At 45.9% G+C, this 21,711-nt stretch overlaps 1 protein-coding gene across 3 annotated transcripts in view; it reads left to right on the forward strand.

The window, feature by feature from the left end:
* LOC122558575 (RNA-binding Raly-like protein) overlaps positions 1–21,711 on the forward strand; it is a 1,039,906-nt gene that overhangs the window by 1,011,785 nt on the left and 6,410 nt on the right. For 2 of the 3 annotated variants that reach the window (XM_043707327.2, XM_043707325.2), the window contains 2 exons: positions 907–1,100; positions 5,610–5,677. In XM_043707327.2, coding sequence (XP_043563262.2) covers positions 907–1,100; positions 5,610–5,648 — 233 coding nt within the window. In that variant the 3' untranslated portion in view covers positions 5,649–5,677. The remainder of the gene's footprint in view (positions 1–906; positions 1,101–5,609; positions 5,678–21,711) is intronic. The other variant, XM_043707326.2, reaches the window with a different exon arrangement.

Genomic DNA, 21,711 nt, shown 5'->3' on the forward strand with positions numbered 1-21,711 from the left:
AGCATTTCTGTTGAAGTGTAGTCATTGGTGGAACATAGGAATTGCAGCAACCAACTTCTGAATGACAGGCCCCCACAAATAGCAATCTGTTTTCGCAACATTGCTGGAGAAACGCATATTACCAGGAGCACTGGGGAGAATTCCCCTGCTTGTTTGAAATTGTGCGGTGGGCCTTTTGTTTATATCTACCTGCACAACTAAATTGAGCAGCTCGATCTTGCAATTATCACAGAGCACTGGGACTTCTATCTCAGACCGCTGGGACCTCGAAGACAGAGCATTGAAACCACTATTCCAGCACATTGTGATCTCTGTTCCAGAGTACTGAAACACCCATTCCAAAACACTGTAGCAGAGTACTGGGACTCGAGATCACAGAGAACTGTAATTTTTGTATTCTAGAGCACAGAGACCCCAATTCCAGAGCACTGGGACCTCTGTACCAGAGCACAGGGCTCCTATTCCGGAGCACAGGGACCTCTACTCCAGAGCGCAGGGACCTCTATTCCAGAGCATTGGACCTCTACTCCAGTGCACAGGGCCCTCCACTCCAGAGCACAGTGAGTTTTGAGCCAGGCAGTTTGAAAAGGATGTGAGGACACATGGTCTTAGGCAGAGAGAGGTGGGACGTGGAATGCACTGCCTGGGAGGGTAGTTGAGGTAGGAATCCTCACAACCTTTAAAAAGTACTTGGATGAGCACTTGAAGTGTGATAACACTCGAGCCCTGGAAAGTGGGACTGGTGTAGGTTCAGTACAGCTTTGGCAGTACAGACTGATGGACAGAAGGGCCCCTTCTGTATTCATTATCAACGAGCTTCGGTGAGGGGAGGGGGTGTGTTGGTGTGAGCTGGAGGGGGGGGGGGAGGGTGGCTGAAAACCAATTGTAACGGCTGTCACTTTGCAGAGACGAAGGCGGAGAGCGTGATCGCGAAAGACTGTATCCCTGGCGACGGTGTGGTGGATAACCCTGACGATACAACGGCTGACGAGCAGACAGAAGGTGACACCATGGATGGGGCAGAGCTGGAAGGAGATGAAATCCTGGAGGAAGGTGATGGAGTGGAGGACGACTTTGATGAGGAAGGCACGGATGAGCTGGTAAGAACTGGGTGTCGCGCAGGTGGTAACCCGGCCAATATTCCAATTAACATCCACTGCAATCTTGGCACCATACCACTGGGGTCCATTTGTCCCCTGTCAGTGACAGGATACAACACACACTAGGGAACTGGGGGCGGGGGGGGGAGGACAAGGGGCCTGTGTGCTGATTTGTATTTCACTGCTGATTAGTCAACTGTCTCCAACCTTCCCACGCCATAAGATGCCAAGCAGGAAGGATAGAAGGAAAGACCCAACAGCATTGCACCTTACCCAGAATCCTTTAGCTAGGTGTTGTCAATGCGGAAAGTCAATTGTTCACAGCGGCGACAGTCAATGTGTAGTCAGTTCAGCTCCTGACAGATGCTGTGTACAAAACGTAGTTGCCCATGCAGAGGCAAAGGATTACCCCCGGCCGACTCTGCAACATCTTGCACTGGCTCGTTTGGAGCAGTTCCTGGTAGGAGATTGTGCTCGAAATTAATTCAAGTGCGTCTCACATTGCAACAAAAGTACCGTGTCAGAGACATCTGTACAAACAGCTTTTTCAGCTTCTGGTACTGTTAATCATTAAAATGAATGGAGGTAGGACCAGACTACAGGGCTGGAACGCTTGGTTCATGATTAAGGAGCGATGCCTGGATTTGGAGCTTTTAATCATTCAGGCTGTTGGGATAATTTCAGAACAGGTATGTATTGGATGATGGTGCCTTGCTCACTATTATAAACTCTATTCAACGTCAGTTTCTATTGGCTGCAATGTAACATGTTTATCCTCAGTTCACTCCCGCCTCTGAGTTGGAATCCTGTGTTTGTACCCAGACTCCAGAGCTGGGAATGCGTAATCCAAGCCGGGTGCAAATTGGCTCCGAGTTTTTCCAGCAGTCATTCCTGAGATGAGGCATGTTTCCTCAGAGGAAGGATTGAGTGCACGATATTCCCCCAGAATTGAGAAGAATGAGAGGTGACCTTATTCAAACACACAGTTCATAAGGGGCTTGGTGTAGCCAATGCTTAGAGGCTCTTCCCTCCCACGGCTGAAGAGTGTACAACCCAGAGGGGTCACAGTCTCACAGTAAGGACTTGGCCAGTCTATTCTGAGCTGAGGAGGACTTCCTTCCCTCAAAGGATTTGGAAACTTTGGAATTCTCTATCCACAAGACTGATGACTTGTTCAGTGCTTTCAAGGCAGTGATGAATAGACCTTATGTGACGAAGGGAGTTACGGGACATGGTAAGAATTTGGAGTGAAGGTCAGCTATCATTGTTTTGAAAGGTGGTGTAGACTGAATGGTGTACATTTCTGTATTTTTCTGATGTACTGTTGGGAATGAATTTAGCTCAGTTGGCTGGATGGCTGGTTTGTATCACACATACTAACAGCCTGGGTTCAATTCCCGCACTGGCTGAGGTCACCATTAAGATCAAAAGCAAAAATTGCTGGGGATGCTCAGCAGGTCTGGCAGCATCTGCGGAGAGGAAATCAGAGTTAACATTTTGGGTTGAGTGACCCTTCCTGAGAGTTTTCCAGCAATTTCTGTTTTCGTTTCTGATTTACGGCATTCGCAGTTCTTTTGTTATTTATTTTTAATTTGCCATTCCTGCCTTCTCAACTCTCCCCTCACCTGAGATGGAGTAACCCTCCCGTTAAACCACTATCAGCCATCTCCCTCTAATGACAGCATCCCTCTGAGACTACAGAAACACTGCTTGTTATTTCTAATGTGACTGACTAGACCCTCTTACTTGATTGCAAGGAAAGGCTCTATACGGAGTCTCCTTCCAGTTGATTGATCCAAGTGTCCATTCTTCACACAGAGCCAGAAGTTGCACTTGTACGGCACTTTTACAACACTCGCCATTCCACAGCCGGTGCGTTTGAAACCTTGTCGCAGAAATCTGGGAAATGTGACAGCCATTTTACACGCACCAGCATTCAACGCAAGCCCAGGTAGACAGTTAACCATAGGACTGTGCATGGACACCACCGAATCGGTGTCACACGAGGAGTTTACCCAGCCAACTCACTGGACCCAAGTAGGTGCTGGCTGGCTCAATCTTATTTCCCTCTGCCCGTCCACCCCTGGCTGCATTGATGCCACACCGTAACTACCTGCCTCATGGATTCAGCATAGGAGTGAGAATGAAGCGTGGGAGCCCTCTGCTTTGTGTGTTACCAACTGATTTGTTTTCAGTCGGTTGGGCCATCAGAGAGCCATTTATCCAGAACCTTTTGTTTTAAGACATCAGAGGCCCTGATTCTCCTGATTGTAAGTGCTTTCCATGTTCACTGACTTGCAGCTTTCTCTGGAGGATACAGATAAGCCCACATCTCAGTCGAGTATTATACAGGGAGCTGAATGAGATCCTCTAGCCCTTGTGTTAATTTAAATCCCTGCCATGAAATTGTAAATTACTTACATTTTGAGCACTGAGAGTCAGCGTGAGCACTGAATATCAGTCGGTATTTAAAAAGAATTTAATAAAAGGCTGACTTTTGCCTTTGATGGTTCTCCTGCGATTTAATTGTTAAGCCAGAAGCACTCTTCTTCATAGGCTGCTAAAATCTGCAGCCTGAGACTATTAAGCTAAGCTTTCATCATTAGGGCAATTTAAAGAGGAAATTGTTTTTTTTGTATGGATGATGAGGAGCCAGGATATAAAGTATTGGTTGAGCTAAAATTAAATGCTTTTTTATCACCCCCCCGTGGGAGCCTTGCTTTTATTGCTGTTTCCTTCTGCCTTCATTCACCATGTCACTGTTAAATTTTAGCAAGTTTACTTTGTTGTCAGTGGTTTTTCTCCTGCCTCACATACCGACTCTCAGTGGAGTTAGAGCTTTGCCCGTGTCACCAGCTCCTCCCCCCACCGAAGCTCCGTTCTTCACCCTCCTAGGTCTCTCTGGGGCAGAGTTGGGGGTCTCACGGCGAGCCGTGGTCAGGAATTGAGGGCAACACCAACCTCTTGCCTCCCAACAGCAGGTAAAGTCCAGAGGTGCGTGTCCAGGCTGCTCTGGTCGAGGTTAGCCAGCCGAACAGAATTGCCCAAAGAGCTGGAGAGACTGAGTAGGTCTGGAAGCACCTGGGGGACAGAGGTACAGTGACCCTTTGTTAACTCTTCATGGAAGCTGCCGGAAGACCTCCTTGTTCCAGAACTATAGCACCCGCAGTTCTTTGTTTTAGCACAGGAGAGAATTTCCACTGCTTGGTCTCCTTACCTCAAGGTGTAGAGAGAGGTCAAACGTGAACAAAATACTGCATAATCTAACGTGTGTAATCGGGACAATTGGAATTCTCTACTGGTTAGAATATGCGGACTCTGACGGTAGTGACTTGCCTATTTAACAAGCTCCCGGGGTTTTTAAAACGAAGCACACATTCGCAAATACAGTTTGGGTTCTGCTGAAGAACGTTGTGATTTCACTCTCTAACAAAGTTTGAATGATATTTAAACGGTTAAAGGCAGCGCTGTTGGGGTCTGAGCAAGGACTAGGACAAAAGTAAAAAGGAATAGTTACTAGCCAGTGATACTTGGAAACGAACAAACTGGTTGTACTGGACCCCGTGTTGAGGTGGACGAGACGAGTCCCATCAGTCGGTCTCATTCACCAGATTTACAGGTTTTTCCTCCAAGGACACTGCCCCCTACCTGAAGGAGGACAAAGATGGTGAGAGCAAAAAGTCCTGCCTGTGGCAGGATTGCTGAGCTCCAGTGACTGGTAGACACTAAATTGTAGACTTCCCAGGGTCAGCAGACGAAAAGGAGAAATGGATTTGGCAACAGATTTGTGAAACGTCAGGAGGAATTTCAGGAGCTGGTGAGCCACCTGCCTTATCTGCCATTTGTTGGGATGCATAGAATCCTTACAGTGTGGAAGCAGGCCATTCAGCCCATTGAGTCCATATCCACCCTCCAAAGAGCATCCCACTCCCACCCTATCCCTGTAAACCCTCATTTCCCATGGCTAACCCATCTGACCTGCACATCTTTGGACTGTGGGAGGAAACCGGAGCACCTGGAGGAAACCCACGCAGACACAGGGAGAATGTGTGCAAACTCCACACAGACAATTGCCTGAGGCTGGAATTAAACCTGTGAAGCAGCAGTGCTAACCACTGAGTTGGTCTTCCCTGAGCATCTCCTTCAAGTGTCATATTTGTGCGTCAAGCAGTTGGGATTCCCTGGAAATCCGCTGACTGGCATTTTTCAGTTAGTTGGTGGAACCCCCTTCCTGGTGTGTGACAGATAGTGGGAGAAAGCTACTAGGGCCAGACAGAACAGTGTCAGAGTGGGTCCAGTGCTTTGAGGGAGGCAAGAAGACAAAGTTGGTGTAGCACTGATCCCAATCAAACAAGACTACCTCCCACATCTGCACCCTCTCATACTCAGGCATTGCATGGTTTTTGCTACAGGATCCTGGATTTTGCACTGAGTATTATTTTCACTGATTTTTCCTGTGCATGACCTGTGTGCTCATTTTCCAACCCTCCCCTCGTTTCTTTCTTCTAGATGAACAATCACACTTCGGATACATCAGACACACAATAGAAACAGGCCTTGCAAGCAGCAGGGTTCAGGTTCGTGGCCTTCTTCCTATTGTCACCTGGCTGCTCTATGTGCCGTTTGCCAAGTGGTGGCTTTTTGAGTTGCGTGAGAGGGTTCAGCATCCGTCGAATTAACTAGTCAGGGCCAGGTAATTTTGGCGTCCTTGCCAGCTCACCGCTGAGTGAACCGTGTGTTAGAGAGAGAGAGAGAGAGAGAGAGGCCAGCCCAGTCCCTGCGATCTGGCCTTTGGTTCATGGCTAGGGCTGAAGCTCCATTCCGGAGTTGACAGTTCACTTTCTAACTGGAGTCTCTTGGTACCGCGCTGAGGGGCTGCTGCGTTGTCAGTGGTGTATGTATTCAGTGAGACATTAAACCCTGCCTGCCCACTCAAGTCAATGTCAAAAATCTCAATCTCTAAATTGACAGCCTAGTTAATATTTATTTCTTTTTAATTAATTCATGGAATGTGGGCATCAGTGGTTAGGCCAGCATTTATTGTCCACCAGGCAGTTAAGAATCAACCCCATTGCTGTGAGTCTGGAGTCACATGTAGGCCAGACCAGGTAAGGACGGTGGTTTCCTTCCCTAAAGGACATTAGTGAACCTGATGGATTTATTCCCCAAAACACATCATGACAGTACTGATCATGTCACAATTATGTACGTACGACAGACTACAATACACACTTCCCTCCCTACTCTCACAACCTGAGCAAGTTGTGTTTTAACTGTTCTCCCTTTTTAAACACTGAGGGAGTATTTCCCCAGCTCCCTGTGTTTGTGGATTCTGAGTTTGTAAGGACCGCTGTGGTCAAGTCAAACCAGATGTAGGGTTTACTCCACACAGTCTCAGATGCAAGGGTATACTGTACTTCACAATGTAGATCTGCTTACAAACATACAGGCCATCAGAAAAGATAAATAGGTTATTCAATTAGTAACAATATAAGCACAAAACAGTCAAAGGATAGCAGATTATAAATGGACTTGCTTTTGAGATGGAGTTCAAAAGCCCAAAGTTGGAGTTAGAAGTCTAGTATTTCTTTATAAGGGAGGTTGATTGGCTAGCCAGCAGTTCAGGCACTTTGGATATTTTTACTATATCTGTTTAGAGATGTTAAGACACACTTCTGGTGGGAGTTGAAAGCTGGCCTCCTAGGCCAGAGATAGGGGCACCGCCATTGCACTACAAGATCCAAAAGTCCAGGCATTGTAAATGGTTTCCTCTCTTCAAAAATCTCTTCAAATGTCTTCTGAGGATGTTCTGTTGAACTGTTCCTTTTGCTTCACTAACTAAAATTTATTAATGGCGCAATTATAGATTGTGATTATAGACCAGCACAGTTATAGATTGTGATTATAGACTAACACAAGTATGGATTGTTGGCTGCTTTTTACAGGCCAGAGGCTTTTTCTCTGCTGGCCAGAGTTATGGGTTTTGGAATTGTCAGTACATATTGTTGGGGACTTTTCTTGTCTTTGTGACAGACTATAACTTACAAATTAACATTTCCAGAGCCATTAGGAGATACATGAGCCACTGATTGTCTGGCTGGTTTTAGCTTCTGAGAAGCTTCTAGAAGGTTACTGCTAAGTCCAGCCCCATGATCATAGCAGCCATCTTTGCTGGGCGGTCAAATGTGCTTTCAAAACAATAACTAAATACAAATATATGTATTTATTAAAATTGCTGTTTTTTTATTCATCTGTGACATGGACATATGTGAAGTCTTGCTGTTTTCAAAATGGCTGCCACATTTATCCAATGTCATGACAGGAATTTTAAAAATGCTTTAACAGCTGTAAAACACTTTGGGACGCCCTGAGGATATAAACAAGAGGGGATTTACAAGAGTGATTCCACAAATGAGGGATTTTGGCTGCAATTGGAGAAGCTGGGATTGTTGTACTTTTAGCAAAGGACACTGGTGACAGGCGGTGGTTAGACTTAATGGAGGTATTAAAAAATAAAACAGGATTAGATAGAGAAAGAAAAGCTGTACTCATATCTGGATGGTACAAGGGCTAAGGGCACATATCCAAAGTTTTTGGTAAGAGATGGCAGTGGGAAGAGTGGGGGCTTGGGAAAAAAAAACTTTCATACAGAAGAGCTTGAAATCGCTGCCCGAGAAGGTGGTGGTTGACAGGCAGGAGGCTAGAAGAACACAGCAAGCCAGTCAGCATCAGGAGGTGGAGAAGTCAACGTTTCAGGTATAGCCCTTCTTCAGGACTGAGAAGATGGTGATAACGAGACAATCAATGATTTCAGCTGAAATCCCCCATGTAAGGGGAGTGGGACTCACTGGCTCGCTCTATGGAGAGATTGAGATTGACAGGCCAAAATGGGCTCCCCCTGTGCCATAATGTCCCCACAATCAGGATTTTGCTCAACCCATTGAGGGCTTAACATGGACCGGAAAGGTGTGTTGGCAACAAGTCCCACCCACAGTCCCCTCCCTCATTGCCGACGGCTGCTCGAGGAATCAGTTACCGTTCAGGGCAGTCACCATGTGTCCCCACTCCGCATCTCTTCCCCCGCCAACAGTCGCCGGCATAACCAGAGGGCCCATACCACAACAGAGCCACCATGACCTGTGACTGAGGACGACAGGGAACAGGCACCGAATGCAGTCTGGAAACATGCTTCTGACAGAGGGGGAGCTTCCTCTGAGAAAACTGTTCAGGCTGTGGGGGCGTGTACGGGAACCAGTTACATTCCGGGTTCCTGACACGGAATTCAACCCACTGAAATGACTCACCGTTTGGACGCTGCATGGTGACAGTCCACCTGATGCCTTGCGCTGGGCGGCCTATCCAGATCTGTTCCTGAGGAATTCAGCGAGGTCATTCCACCGCTTTGACCTTTGACTTGTGTATAATTGAAGGGCTCAGGGCTTGCACTTCAGAGTAATGGCGCACCTGATGCTGCCCCCACCCTACACATCTGTCTTTCACCTCACATCGTCTGGTAAAGTTGTGCTCCCTTACTCTGAGGTGCAAGCCCTGAGCCCTTCAATTATACACGAGTGAGATCACTCTGGTGATGCCCGCCGCGGTGGAATTGCCTGTGAACAGCGTTGCAGTCCGCGGGGCGGGAAGGGCCTGCTCTCTGAGATGTTGGTGGCCTGAGGATCCTGACAATGGAATCGGTAGCTCAGGAGAGAGGGAGGGGGACCCAGCACAAATCAGTGATTCAGCTGACATCCCTAAATAGTTCTTTGGATTCTCATAGAGCCAGGTTATTTGGCCCAAGGAGTCCACACTGACTGTCTGACAAGCATCCTACCCAGGCCCATCCCCCTGTCCTACCCCTGTAAACCATATTTCCTATGACTAATCCACCTAACCTACACATCCTTGGATACTACCGGGTAATTCAGCATGGCCAATCCACCTGACCTGCACATCTGTGGGAGGAAACCAGAGCACTAGAAGAAACCCACGCAGACACAGGGAGAATGGCAAATTCCACACAGACAGTCGTCTGAGGCTGGAATCGAACCTGGGTCCCTGGCATTGTGAGGCAGTGGTGCTAACCACTGAGCCACCATGCTGCCCCACAGTGGGCAATGTCATAAAGATGTTTCAGTTAGCCTGTCAGATGGGTGAAGTTGCAATGTCGCAGGGCTCCATAGGGGAGCTGGATGGTGCATTGAGTTATCAGGCTGAACTTTGATGCTGCTTCAGAGTCTGGTCCACACTGATGGGAAGTGGCAGACAGGAGGACACGGCCTGAGATTGCGCAGTCTGCTGGTCGCAGATCTTCAACCCAAAACCATCACTCATTGGCACCACATCAGCACTCTCGCCCAAAATAGGCACCCTGTAGTTGGCACAGAAATAACAATTGCACACTACAGCAGTGACAAGGGCTCTTATAAAAATCAACTGATGTGTATTGTTGTTCAGACTAGAAACTGTTTTATTCTGTTTTTAACCCTGGGCTGAACTTGTCTTCGAAGTGTACGATGGGGACAGTGTAAAGCAAGCTTGACTCTGTATCTAACCCCATGCTGACCCTGTCCTGGGAGTGTATGATGGGGACAGTGTAGAGCAAGCTTTACTCTGTATCTAACCCCATGCTGACCCTGTCCTGGGAGTGTATGATGGGGAGCGTGTAGAGGGAGCTTTACTCTGTAACCACCCCATGCTGTCCCTGTCTTGAGAGTGTTTGTTGGGGGACAATGTAGTGGAAGCTTTATTCTTTATCCACCCATGTTGTCCCTCTCCTGGGTGTGTATGATGGGGGAACAATGTAGAGGGATCTTAACTCTGTATCTATCCCATGCTGTCTCTGTCCCTCAGAGTGTTTTATGGGGACAGTATAGAGCGAGCTTTACTCTGTATCTAACCCTGTGCTGTCCCTGTCCTGGGAGTGTATGACGGGGGACAGTGTAGAGGGATCGTTACTCTGTATCTAAGCTTGTGCAGGCAGTGCTTGATGTAAGAACATTAAGAGGATGGTTTATACCATTTGTTCCCTCAAACCTGCTCAGCTCTTCAATATGAATAATGACTGCCCTGGGGCTTCAACTCCTCTATCCCACCCTCCCACCATATCCTTAGATTCCCTGAAAGGACAAAACTCCAACTGTACCAGTTTCAAATATATTCAACTCAGTGGGGCAGGGAATCCCAAGATTCACATCCCTTTGAATGAAGAATATTGCCCTCATCTCAGTCCTAGATGGTAGGCCCTTTATCCTGATAGTTTCAAGATGGCGTCCAGGCTCTTGCCCAGGGCTCATTCACTCACCCATGCTTTCTTTCTCTTCTTTTATTTTTTTTTACTTCCGCTGGTTCTCTTTCAATTTTTCTTTCTGTCACATTTCTTTGGAACCTTTTGCAGCGGGTTAGTCAGTGAAATCAGTGTGGCAGATAGAGCGTGCCATGCATGGGGTCGCGGCTGCTCACAGTTACTGGAGGAGGTGGCAGCGGCAACGCCCTCCTGGTATTCGGGGCTGACAGGGACAGCAGCGAACTTTTCAAGATGGCGACACCAGCAAGTTGACTTCTCCAAGGGGGGGCAGTCGGAATGGATCTCTTGACGTAGATGAGAGCGATGGCCTGGTCTGGCAGCGGAGTCAGTGACTCCTGGTTACTGTAGGCCCTCTCACCCCAGACGTCAATTCAGTGAACTTTCACAATGCCATCTCCAAGGTAAGTAGATCGCATGGTGGTGGCACAGTGGTTAGCACTGCTGCCTCACACAGCCAAGGACCTGGGTTCGATTCCAATCTCGGGCAACTGTCTGTGTGAAGTTTGCACATTCTCCCCGTGTCTGCATGGATTTCCGCTGGATGCTCCAGTTGCCTCCCACAGTCCAAAGATGTGCAGGTCAGGTGAATTGACCATGCTAGAATTGCCCGTAGTGCTCAGGGATGTGTAGTTTAGGTGTATTAGTCAGGGGAATGGATCTGGGTGGGTTACTCTTCAGAGGGCTGGTGTGGACTAGTTTGACTGAAGGGCCTGTTTCCACACTGTAGGGATTCTAGAACATAGAAGAATACAGCGCAGTACAGGCTCTTTGGCCCTCGATGTTGCGCCGATCCAAGCCCACCTAACCTACACTAGCCCACTATCCTCCATATGCCTATCCAATGCCCGTTTAAATGCCCATAAAGAGGGAGAGTCCACCACTGCTACTGGCAGGGCATTCCATGAACTCACGACTCGCTGAATAAAGAATCTACCCCTAACATCTGTCCTACACCTACCACCCCTTAATTTAAAGCTATGCCCCCTCATAATAGCTGACTCCATACGTGGAAAAAGGTTCTCACGGTCAACCCTATCTAAACCCCTAATCATCTTGTACACCTCTATCAAGTCACCCCTAAACCTTCTTTTCTCCAATGAAAACAGCCCCAAGTGCCTCAGCCTTTCCTCATACGATCTTCCGACCATACCAGGCATCATCCTGGTAAACCTCCTCTGCACCCGTTCCAGTGCCTCCACATCCTTCCTATAGTATGGCGACCAAAACTGCAGGCAGTATTCTAAGCATCGTCGCACCAAATCCCTACACAATTGTAGCAAGGATTGTTTATTTTTGTACCCCAGTCACCATGGAGTAAACACCAACATGCTTCCCTGTTTACACTCTGTGCCTGTATGCTCATGTTTTGTGTTCGTTTTAGGATCACAGCCAAGTGAACGTTAATATTTGCAAGTTTCACACCTTTAAAAATATTCTGCTTTTCTGTTCCTATGACAAAAATGAGTAACCTCACATTTCCCCACACTATACTCCATCTCCCATCTTGTGCCCTAATCACTTAACCTGTCTATATATCTTTGCAGCTTCTCTATGCCCTGCGTACAACTTATATTGCCTGCGAGCTTTGTATTGTCAGCAAATGTAGATGCATTACTCTTTGTCTAAGTCATTAATCTAGATTGTATATAAAAGCTGAGGCTGTAGCAGTGATCCTTGCAACTCTCCATTATCACTGCACACCAACATAAAGATGCCAAACTTATCTCTCCTCCTTCTTCCTGTCTGTTAACCAATCTTATATCCATGCATTGACCTTTGGCATGTGAAAAGGGCCAAAGGTAGGTATATGGAGTTGGGCCACAGATGAGCCATGATCTCATTGAACGGTGGATCAGGCTTGAGGGGCTGAATGGCCTATTCCTATGTTCCCATTTGCCATCTTATCTAATACCCTTTGGAAACGCAAACATACTATGTGTACAGATTCCCCTTTAAGTACCTTCCTTGTTACACACAGGAAAAAATTGATGGAATTTTCTAACAAGAAATCCCTTTTTGTAAAAGCATGTTGCTTTGTTCCAAGCCTACCATGGTTTTTGGTTTGCATTTTAAAGTGTAATTAATTCAACAGCTGATACCAAGCTAACTGGCTCATAGTTCCTGTTATCTCCCTTCTTCCTGAAGAAGGGCTCATGCCCTAAACGCCGATTCTCCTGCTCCTTGGATGCTGCCCGACCTGTTGCGCTTTTCCAGCAACACATTTTCAGCTCTGATCTTCAGCATCTGCAGTCCTCACTTTCTCCTCGAAGATTCTATCATTTTAGAGACAAGTAAGCCACGTAGACCCAGTCAGAACAAGAGGATGTGGCAGCAATCCACATGTTGACATTGGCCAACGTCACATGCCCACGCAACCTGGTGCCACGGGTGACCACCTGAAACATGCTCTTCAGAAATAAACCTGCAGTGTGTGCAGTGAAAAATATCTCCCCACCTCCAGTAAATCTCCTGTCCATGTATCAAACTGTTCACACATCCAGTCTCGAAAACAACTCTGTACTGAAGAAGGGTCACTGGACCTGAAACATCAACTCTGTTTTTCTCTTTCTGCAGATGCTGCCAGACCTGCTAAGTTTCTCCAGCAATTTTGTGTTTTGGTTTCAGACCTCCGCAGTGCTTTGTTTCATTTACCTGTTCAGATTGTTGCTGCTTGCGGTTTCTCAGTGCAGCGTTTCCGTCTCGACAGTCCGTTAGCAAATGTCATTTTGGCTGCATTTGGTCTACCCGACAACAATTAAACAGGGAGAGCCGCGACCTCACCACCAGGTTTAGGCATCAAAAAGAGCGAATTATTTGAAGCTGGATCTTGTTTGAATTTCGGAAATGCCACTTTCTGAGTGCCGCTAATGCTGTCAGGATTGAGTTTAAATATCTCCAGTGGGACTTTTTTTTTGTTAATTCTTTCATGGGATGTGGGTGTTGCTGACCAGCCCAGTATTTAGTGCTCTTTGCTCTTGATGCTGACGGGGAGCTGTCTTCATCACTGTCACTGTCCTCTGCAGCTGTCAATGCAAGTAGCATTATAATGTAAAGAGTGTTTTGTGTTTAATAATACTTCTTGATGTTCATGATACAAACCAACTGAAGGTTTCCTGCTCTCCACTGTGTAATTGTTTTGTATGTCTGCCTGGATCCCAGTGGATGTGCAGTAAAGGTTTTGCGTAAATAGATTTCAAATCAACATCTAAATAAATGTCAGTTTCCTTTAATGCAACGGAAGTAAGAATGTTATTGTCGAAATAGAATCCACAAGATAAAGCACACTCTACAGATGATCCAGTAAGGAAAGACTCTTGGAAAGGGTATTTAGCTTTGCAACAGGCTGCTACCTTATTTTTCTTTACCATTTTTCAATCCCCCTTTGACACAGGCTGGGGTCTGCCTCAACTAGCACTGGCTATCAGGTCATACCTGGCCCACCCAGCTATGGTGAGCATCAAGAAGTACTCTTAGTCACAAAACACTCTTTACATAATAGATTCTCCCTCAACAAATTTGTGCTGACTTTTCTCAATTAATCTGTATTTGCCTGGCTGATTGTTAATTTGGTCCTGAATTATCACTTCTAAAATAGTGAACATCAAGTTCAAACTGACTAGCTAAAACTTACTAATCTTTGTGCCTTTTCTGAACAACAGTCTAATAATATGCATTTTCTTTGTTAACTGCTCGTCTCTTCTCACATTCTCTCTTTGCTCCCTTAATTGCTTTCTAAGTTCCCCACGTTAACTTTCTATATTTGACCAAGTTTTCAATTGTATTACCTGGTATCTGTCATAAACACACTTAATGCTTTATCTTGATCTCAATCTCCTTTGCTTTCCAGGGAGTTCTCAATTTGTTGCTCCATGTTTTCTCTTCATGGGAATATATCTTGACTGTATTTGAACTATCTCCTCTTTAAGGGCATCCCATTGTCCAGTTACAAGTTTTCCTGTTAACCTTTGACAAGGCCAGATCTGTCCTTACCCTTTTGAAGTTAGCCTTCCCCCAGTAAGTCATTCTTGCCGTGATGGTGTTTGTTAAAATTAAGGGTAAATTGGAACAGTCTAAGGCTGTTTCCTCTCCAGTTAGGAAGCTGAGTGAGGTGACCTCAGCAAAGTGTTTCAGATTATGCCTGGAGTTGACAAGATACGTTGAGAAAAGCTGCTTTTACTTCTGGGATGTGTCCAAAACCATGAATCATAAATATAATTACTGACTGATCCAATAATGAAGTGAATAGAAATCTCTTTTCCTAGTGCGTTAGAATGTGTAACTTGCCAACTCTATTATGGACTGGTTGAGGTGAGTAACACTGATGGATTTAAGGGAAGCTTATGGTGTCCATGAAGGAGAAGGATATAGAAAGGTCACTTAAATAAAAGCAAAATACTGCGGATGTTGGAGCAAATGTAGAGAATTCCAGAGAAGATTAGCAGTTCTAGCAGCATTTGTGGAGAGAGAGAAAGTATTAACCTATCAAGACCTAGAAGGATTTATTAATTGGGGTTAGATGAAATGGAGTGAGAGATGGATTATGTGGAGTGTTAACAACTTGTATAGATCAGTCAAACCATGCAGTGTGTTTCTGGTCTGTCTTCACTGGGGAAGACACAAGCAATCTCCCAGATGTAATAGTGGCTGAAGGACCTGAACTGAAGGGAACTTATATTAGGCAGGAAATGGTGTTGGAGAAACTGTTAGGTCTGAAGGTTTATAAGTCCCCAGGGCCTGATAGTCTGCATCCCAGGGTACTGAAGGAGGTGGCTCGAGAAATCGTGGATGCGTTGGTGATTATTTTCCAATGTTCTATAGATTCAGGATCAGTTCCTGCGGATTGGAGGGTGGCTAATGTTGTCCCACTTTTTAAGAAAGGAGGGAGAGAGAAAACAGGGAATTATAAACCAGTTAGTATGACCTCAGTGGTGGGAAAGATGCTGGAGTCAATTATAAAGGACGAAATTACGACACATCTGGATAGCAGTAACAGGATAGGTCAGAGTCAGCATGGATTTATGAAGGGGAAATCATGCTTGACTAATCCTCTGGAATATTTTGAGGATGTAACTCTGAAGATGGATGAGGGAGATCCAGTGGATGTAGTGTACCTGGACTTTCAGAAAGCCTTTGATAAAGTCCCACATAGGAGGTTAGTGAGCAAAATTAGGGCGCATGGTATTCGGGGCAAAGTACTAACTTGGATTGAAAATTGGTTGGCTGACAGGAAACAAAGAGTAGATTTAAATGAATCCATTTCGGAATGGCAGGCGGTGACCAGTGGTGTGCTGCAGGGATCAGTGCTGGGACCGCAGCTTTTTACAATGTACATTAATGATATAGATGAAGGTATTAAAAGTAATATTAGCAAGTTTGCTGATGACACAAAGCTGGGTGGAAGTGTGAAATGTGAGGAGGATGTTAGGAGAATACAGGGTGACCTGGACAGGCTAGGTGAGTGGACGGATGCATGGCAGATGCAGTTTAATGTGGATAAATGTTTGTTTATCCACTTTGGTGGCAAGAACAGGAAGGCAGATTAGTACCTAAATGGAGTCAATTTATGTAAAGGGGCAGTACAACGATCTAGGTGTTCTTGTACATCAGTCAATGAAAGCAAGCATGCAGGTACAGCAGGCAGTGAAGAAGGCTAATAGCATGCTGGCCTTCATAACAAGAGGGATTGAGTATAGAAGCAAAGAGGTTCTTCTGCAGCTGTACAGGGCCCTGGTGAGACCGCACCTGGAATATTGTGCGCGGTTTTGGTCTCCAAATTTGAGGAAAGACATTCTGGCTATTGAGGGAGTGCAGCATAGGTTCACGAGGTCAATTCCTGGAATGGCGGGACTATCTTATGCTGAAAGACTGGAGCGACTGGGCTTGTATACCCTTGAGTTTAGAAGACTGAGAGGGGATCTGATTGAGACATATAAGATTATTCAAGGATTGGACACTCTGGAGGCAGGAAACATGTTTCCGTTGGTGGGTGAGTCCCGAACCAGAGGTGAAAATGTGTTGCTGGAAAAGCGCAGCAGGTCAGGCAGCATCCAGGGAACAGGAGAATCGACGTTTCGGGCATAAGCCCTTCTTCAGGACCAGAGGACATGGTTTAAAAATAAGGGGTAGGCCACTTAGAACAGAGTTGAGGGGAAACTTCTTCACCCAGAGAGTGGTGGGTGTGTGGAATGCTCTGCCCCAGAAGGCAGTGGAGGCCAAGTCTCTGGATACTTTCAAGAAAGAGATGGATAGAGTTTTTAAAGATAGTGGAATCAAGGGTTATGGGGATAAGGCAGGAGCAGGATACTGATTGAGGATGATCAGCCATGATCATAATGAGTGGTGGTGCTGGCTCGAAGGGCAGAATAGCCTACTCCTGCACCTATTGTCTATTGGTCTATGCTGTGCTGTGCAGCACAGTGGCTCAGTGGTTAGCACTGTTGCCTCAGAGCGCCAGGGACCCAGGTTCAATTCCAGCCTTGGATGACTGTCTGTGTGGGTTTCCTCTGGGTCCTCCGGTTTCCTCGAACAGTCCAAAGATGTGCAGGTTAGGTGAATTGGCCATGCTAAATTGCCCATTGTATTCAGGGATGTGTAGGTTAGGTGAATTGGCCGTGCTAAATTTGCCCATAGTATTCAGGGATGTGTAGGTTAGGTGTAATAGTCAGAGGTAAAATGGAGAGCAAAAGGGGAATAGGTCTGTGATGGGTTCCTTTTCAGAGGGTCGGTGTGGGCTTGTTGGGCCAAAGGGCCTGTTTCCACACTGTAGGGATTCTATACCTATCTCATTCCATACAAAAATTGCCTTCAATGATATTAACCTCTTCCATTAGACTGTTACTGAACCCTAGTTAGCCTCGAGTAAGTTGTGCTGCCATCTTGAACCTCTCCATGGACTGTAGATAGACTCACAGTGCTGTAAGGGAGGGGTTTTAAGGATTTTGTGCATGACCTGTTGTTAAATTTGGGTGAGTGGTGAGCCACCAGAGATAACTCCTTGAAAAGTCACAGAGTCATCACAATGCAGAAGAAGGCTATTCGGTTCTTGGTGTCTGTACTGCCTCTCTGAATATGGTTAACTTTAGTGCCAATCTCCTGCCTTTTTCCCCATAACCCCAGGTAATGTTTGTACTTAAATAATTATCCAATGCCTTTCTGAACTCTTGAATTGAATCTGCCTCACCAACACTTCCAGCCAATGCATTCCAGACCTTAGCAACTCGCTGAGTGAAACAAAATCCTCACCTTGCTTTTGCTTTTTTCACAAAGTCGGAAGTCACACGACACCTGGTTATAGTCCAACAGATTTATTTGAAATCTCAAGACTTCGGAGCACTGCTCCTTCGTCAGGTGCAGTGGCATGGTTTCTTTTACAAAACACTTTAAAACTGTGCCCTTGGGTACGTACTCAGTCTGTTTATGAGTAGGAGCCATTTTTTGCTAGCCACTCTGTGTAGACCCTCATGGTTTCGAAAACTTCCTGCAAATCTCTTCTTCGCCTTCTCCTCTTTGAGGAAACCAATCCCAACTTCTCCAATCTTTCCTCATTACTGAACTGTATCATGCCTGGAATCATTCTTGTAAACTTCTTCCACAATCTCTCCAATGTATCCTTTAATATGGTCCCCGTAACTGTATACAATACTCCAGATAGAATCTAATGGGTATCTTATATACATTCATTGTAATCTCCTTGCTCTTGTACTCTATGCCCTGACATATGAAGCCTGGAATACAGTTTACTTTTATCAACAGACCTCTCTCTACCTTCTGACTTACACACAGTTACATCCAAGTCTATCAGCTCCTGTACACTGTTCAGAATAATACTCTTTGACTTTATGTGTCTCCATGGTTATCATACCAAGGTGTATCACCTCACACTTCTCTGCATTGAACTTTATCTGCCACCTATCGGCCCACTCCACGAACATTCCATGTCCTTTTGAAGTTTTACACTGTCCCCTCTCACAGTTTGTAACTCTCCCAAGCTTTGTTTCATTTGTAAACTTTGAAGCTGTACCTTTTCATTTATTTTCATCAGGAAAAGCAAGGGATCCAATATCAACCAAAAAACATCCATCTCTGTTCTTTCTCTCTTAGCAATCTATGTTGTTACTGAAGCTTTTATTCCATGAGTTATAATTTTCCTGACAAGGTGGTTGTGCTGAACTATATCGAATGCTTTTTCAAAATCCACATACAACACGTCAATAGCCTTCCTCTACTTATCCCGCCCTGATACCCCTTAACCTCCAGCAAGTTGATTGGACACAATTTTCCCTTAACTAATCCATTCTGATTCTACCAAATCAATACAACATTTTCCATATGACTAATAATTCTATCCAGAGTAATTGTTTGCAGAAATTTCCTCACCACTGAAGTTAAACTGATTGATCAATAATTGCTGGGTCAAACTTGATAGACTTTTTATGAACAGGGCAGAATGTTTGCAATTCTCCAGTGAGCTGACACCACTCCGAGTCCAGGGAATACTGAAATATGAGTTGTTGATAGTGAAAGCTGTGGTTTCAGGCTACAGAACGATACTGAATGATATTGGGCAGAGCAAAAGCAGATGGCATTCAATCCTGGTAACTGTGAGGTGGTGCATTAAGGAAAGAATTTACACAATAAATGGTGGGTCTCTAAGGAGAACAAAGGGACCCTGATTTATAGGTTGATAGATCCCTGGAGGTGTCAGTGCAGGGTGGTGAAGGAGGCAAAAGAGATGCTTACCCTCATTAGCTAGGGTGTAGAATATAGGAGTAAAAACATCTTGTTACAACTTTATAAAAAGTCGGTTAGGGATGCAGTTCTAGTCACCAATGGGGCAATACACCAGGATGTTGCCTGGGATGAAAAGTCTCAGTTATGAGGAGATTCTGATAGGTAGGGTTTGTCTCCCTGAAGCAGAGGAGATTATGGGGGGATCTCAGCCCCCTCTTCCTGCTGTCGGTGAGACCCTGTCAAAGTGAATGGAGAGGACACCAAAGCAGCTGCCGGAGTGACATGGGAAATGTGGAGCTGAATCTGATCAAGAGCAGTAAGGGAGGATGACTTTAAAATAGTCTAAAAACCATGTCACCATTGGTATGCTGAGCCAGAAGAACATTGTGTGCTGTTTTATCAGCATGTCGGGGTGTATTTGAAATGTGAAGTGAAAAGACAGGTTGCAGACTGCGATTTTTGGCCAGTTTTGTTTCAGCTTCTCCTCAAGGTTTAGAAAAAAACCCATTTTCGAGAGTTTGCACATTCTCTCCGTGTCTGCGTGGGTTTCCTCCGGGTGCTCCGGTTTCCAAAGATGTGCAGGTTAGGTGAATTGGCCATTCTAAATTGCCCATAGTGTTCAGGGCTATATAGGTTCGAGGAAACATAAAGTAATAGGGTAAGGGAATGGGTCTGGGTGGGATACTCTTCGGAGGGCCGGTGTGGACTTGTTGGGCCGAATGGCCTGTATCCACACTATAGGGGTTCTATTATTCCATGATCTGATCGAGGTATACTAAATCATGACAGGCAGAGGTAGGGCAGATTGTGAGAATCTTTTCCTTGAGGCAGACTAGTCAAGGACCAGAGGGCATCGGTTTAAGGTGAGGATTAAGTAGTTTAGAGGGAATCTGAGGAAAGATGTTTTCAAGCACAGGGTTAGAGACAAAAAACCTGCCGATGCTGGAATCCAAAATACACAGGCAGGAGGCTGGGAGAACACAGTAAGCCAGGCAGCATCAGGAGGGGGAGAAGTCGACGTTTCAGGTGTAATCCTTCTTCAGGACTAGGGGTGGGTGTGGGGGGAAGCTGCTGATAAAGGGGGTGGTGGAGCAGGATGCTCCCTGCCACTAACCGGGTCCATTCCTCCCATTGACCAACCAGGTCGTACCCTCTACCTGTCTTCCCCTATCCCCACTTCACCACCCTGGCCCTACCACCCCCTTTATCTGCAGCTCCCCCCCAAACCCACCCCAGTCCTGAAGAAGGGTTACACCTAAAACATCGACTTCTCCCCCTCCTGATGCTGCCTAGCTTGCTGTGTTCTTCCAGCCTCCTGCCTGTCTAATCAAACAGAGGTTGGCAGAAATAAGGAATGTGCAACCTGAGAGGATGGTAGAGGCAGATACTGTAGCAACATTTAAGAAGTATCTGGACAATCATTTAAAACAGTAGGCTATGGACCAAGTGCAGGGAAATAGAGTTAGTATACTTTGGTCATGGCATAGATGTGGTGGGCCGAAGGGTCTGTTTCTATACCGTAGGACTCTGGAATGCTATAATTGCCAGCTCCTCAGCAATGTCCATTTTCATTTCAAGTAGATTTGGCAGAGCCAGGCAATGGCACACAGCTCAAGGAAATGGGAGAAAATTGGCAACAACTCGGGGAAGGGAGTGGAAAAAATAACATCATTTCATAGAGAGAACAGTTACGATTAAGGAGGCATGAGAACAGCCTACTGCATTTGCCACTCCATCTGTTTCCCACTACGTTTTCTGCAACAACTGCTTGCTGTTGTCACTCACCCCCAACATCATCCATTAATCACTGACGAACACAAGGCTCTGCTGGTGGCCGTATCTTCAGTGCTGATTTGGCCTCGGAGCAGGCTCTTCAGCTCCTCAGGCCTGACCCCACCATTTCATGAGGCGGAAGTGGGTACTGCAGATGCTGGAGATCAGAGTCAAGATTAGAGTGGGGCTGGAAAAGCACAGCAGGTCAGGCAGCATCCGAGGAGCAGGAAAAATCGACATTTTGGGCAAAAGCCCTTCATCAGGAATGTTTCATTAGATCATGGGGAATCCATATAAATCTAACAATTTTGAAATTTTCCACTGACTCAGCGCAGCAGCTGTTTTGGGGGAAGAGAGTTTCAGATTTCCTTTTCCCTTTTTATGAAGAAGTATCATTGCCCCCTTGCAGCTCCAGTTTTAAGATCACGCCTCTTCTTCAAGCTAAGTAATTTCCCTCTGCCCTCTCAACTCCTTGAATCATCTTAAACAGCTTATATAAATCGACTGCAAGTCTTGTGTATACAGGCCTACCCCCTATAATTTACTCTTATTCCTAGTCCCAGTGCTATTCTGGTGAACTTGCACTCCCCAAGAACAGCACTTCCTTCCTGAAGTGTGGGGCTCCCAATAGAATGCAGTAACCCAGCTGGTCCAACCAATAGCAAAAGGCATTGCAGAATCTTCATCAGTGGTTCTGCACGATGTGCTGTCTGTCTTCCATCACAGTCATAGAGTCATACGTCACGGAAACAGACCCTTCGGTCCAACCAGTCCATGTCAAACATAATCCCAAACTACTCCCAC

The sequence above is a fragment of the Chiloscyllium plagiosum genome, unplaced genomic scaffold (assembly GCF_037043375.1).
Source record: "Chiloscyllium plagiosum isolate Xiang-an unplaced genomic scaffold, Cpla_swu_hap1 HiC_scaffold_17, whole genome shotgun sequence".
Lineage (NCBI taxonomy): Eukaryota > Metazoa > Chordata > Chondrichthyes > Orectolobiformes > Hemiscylliidae > Chiloscyllium > Chiloscyllium plagiosum.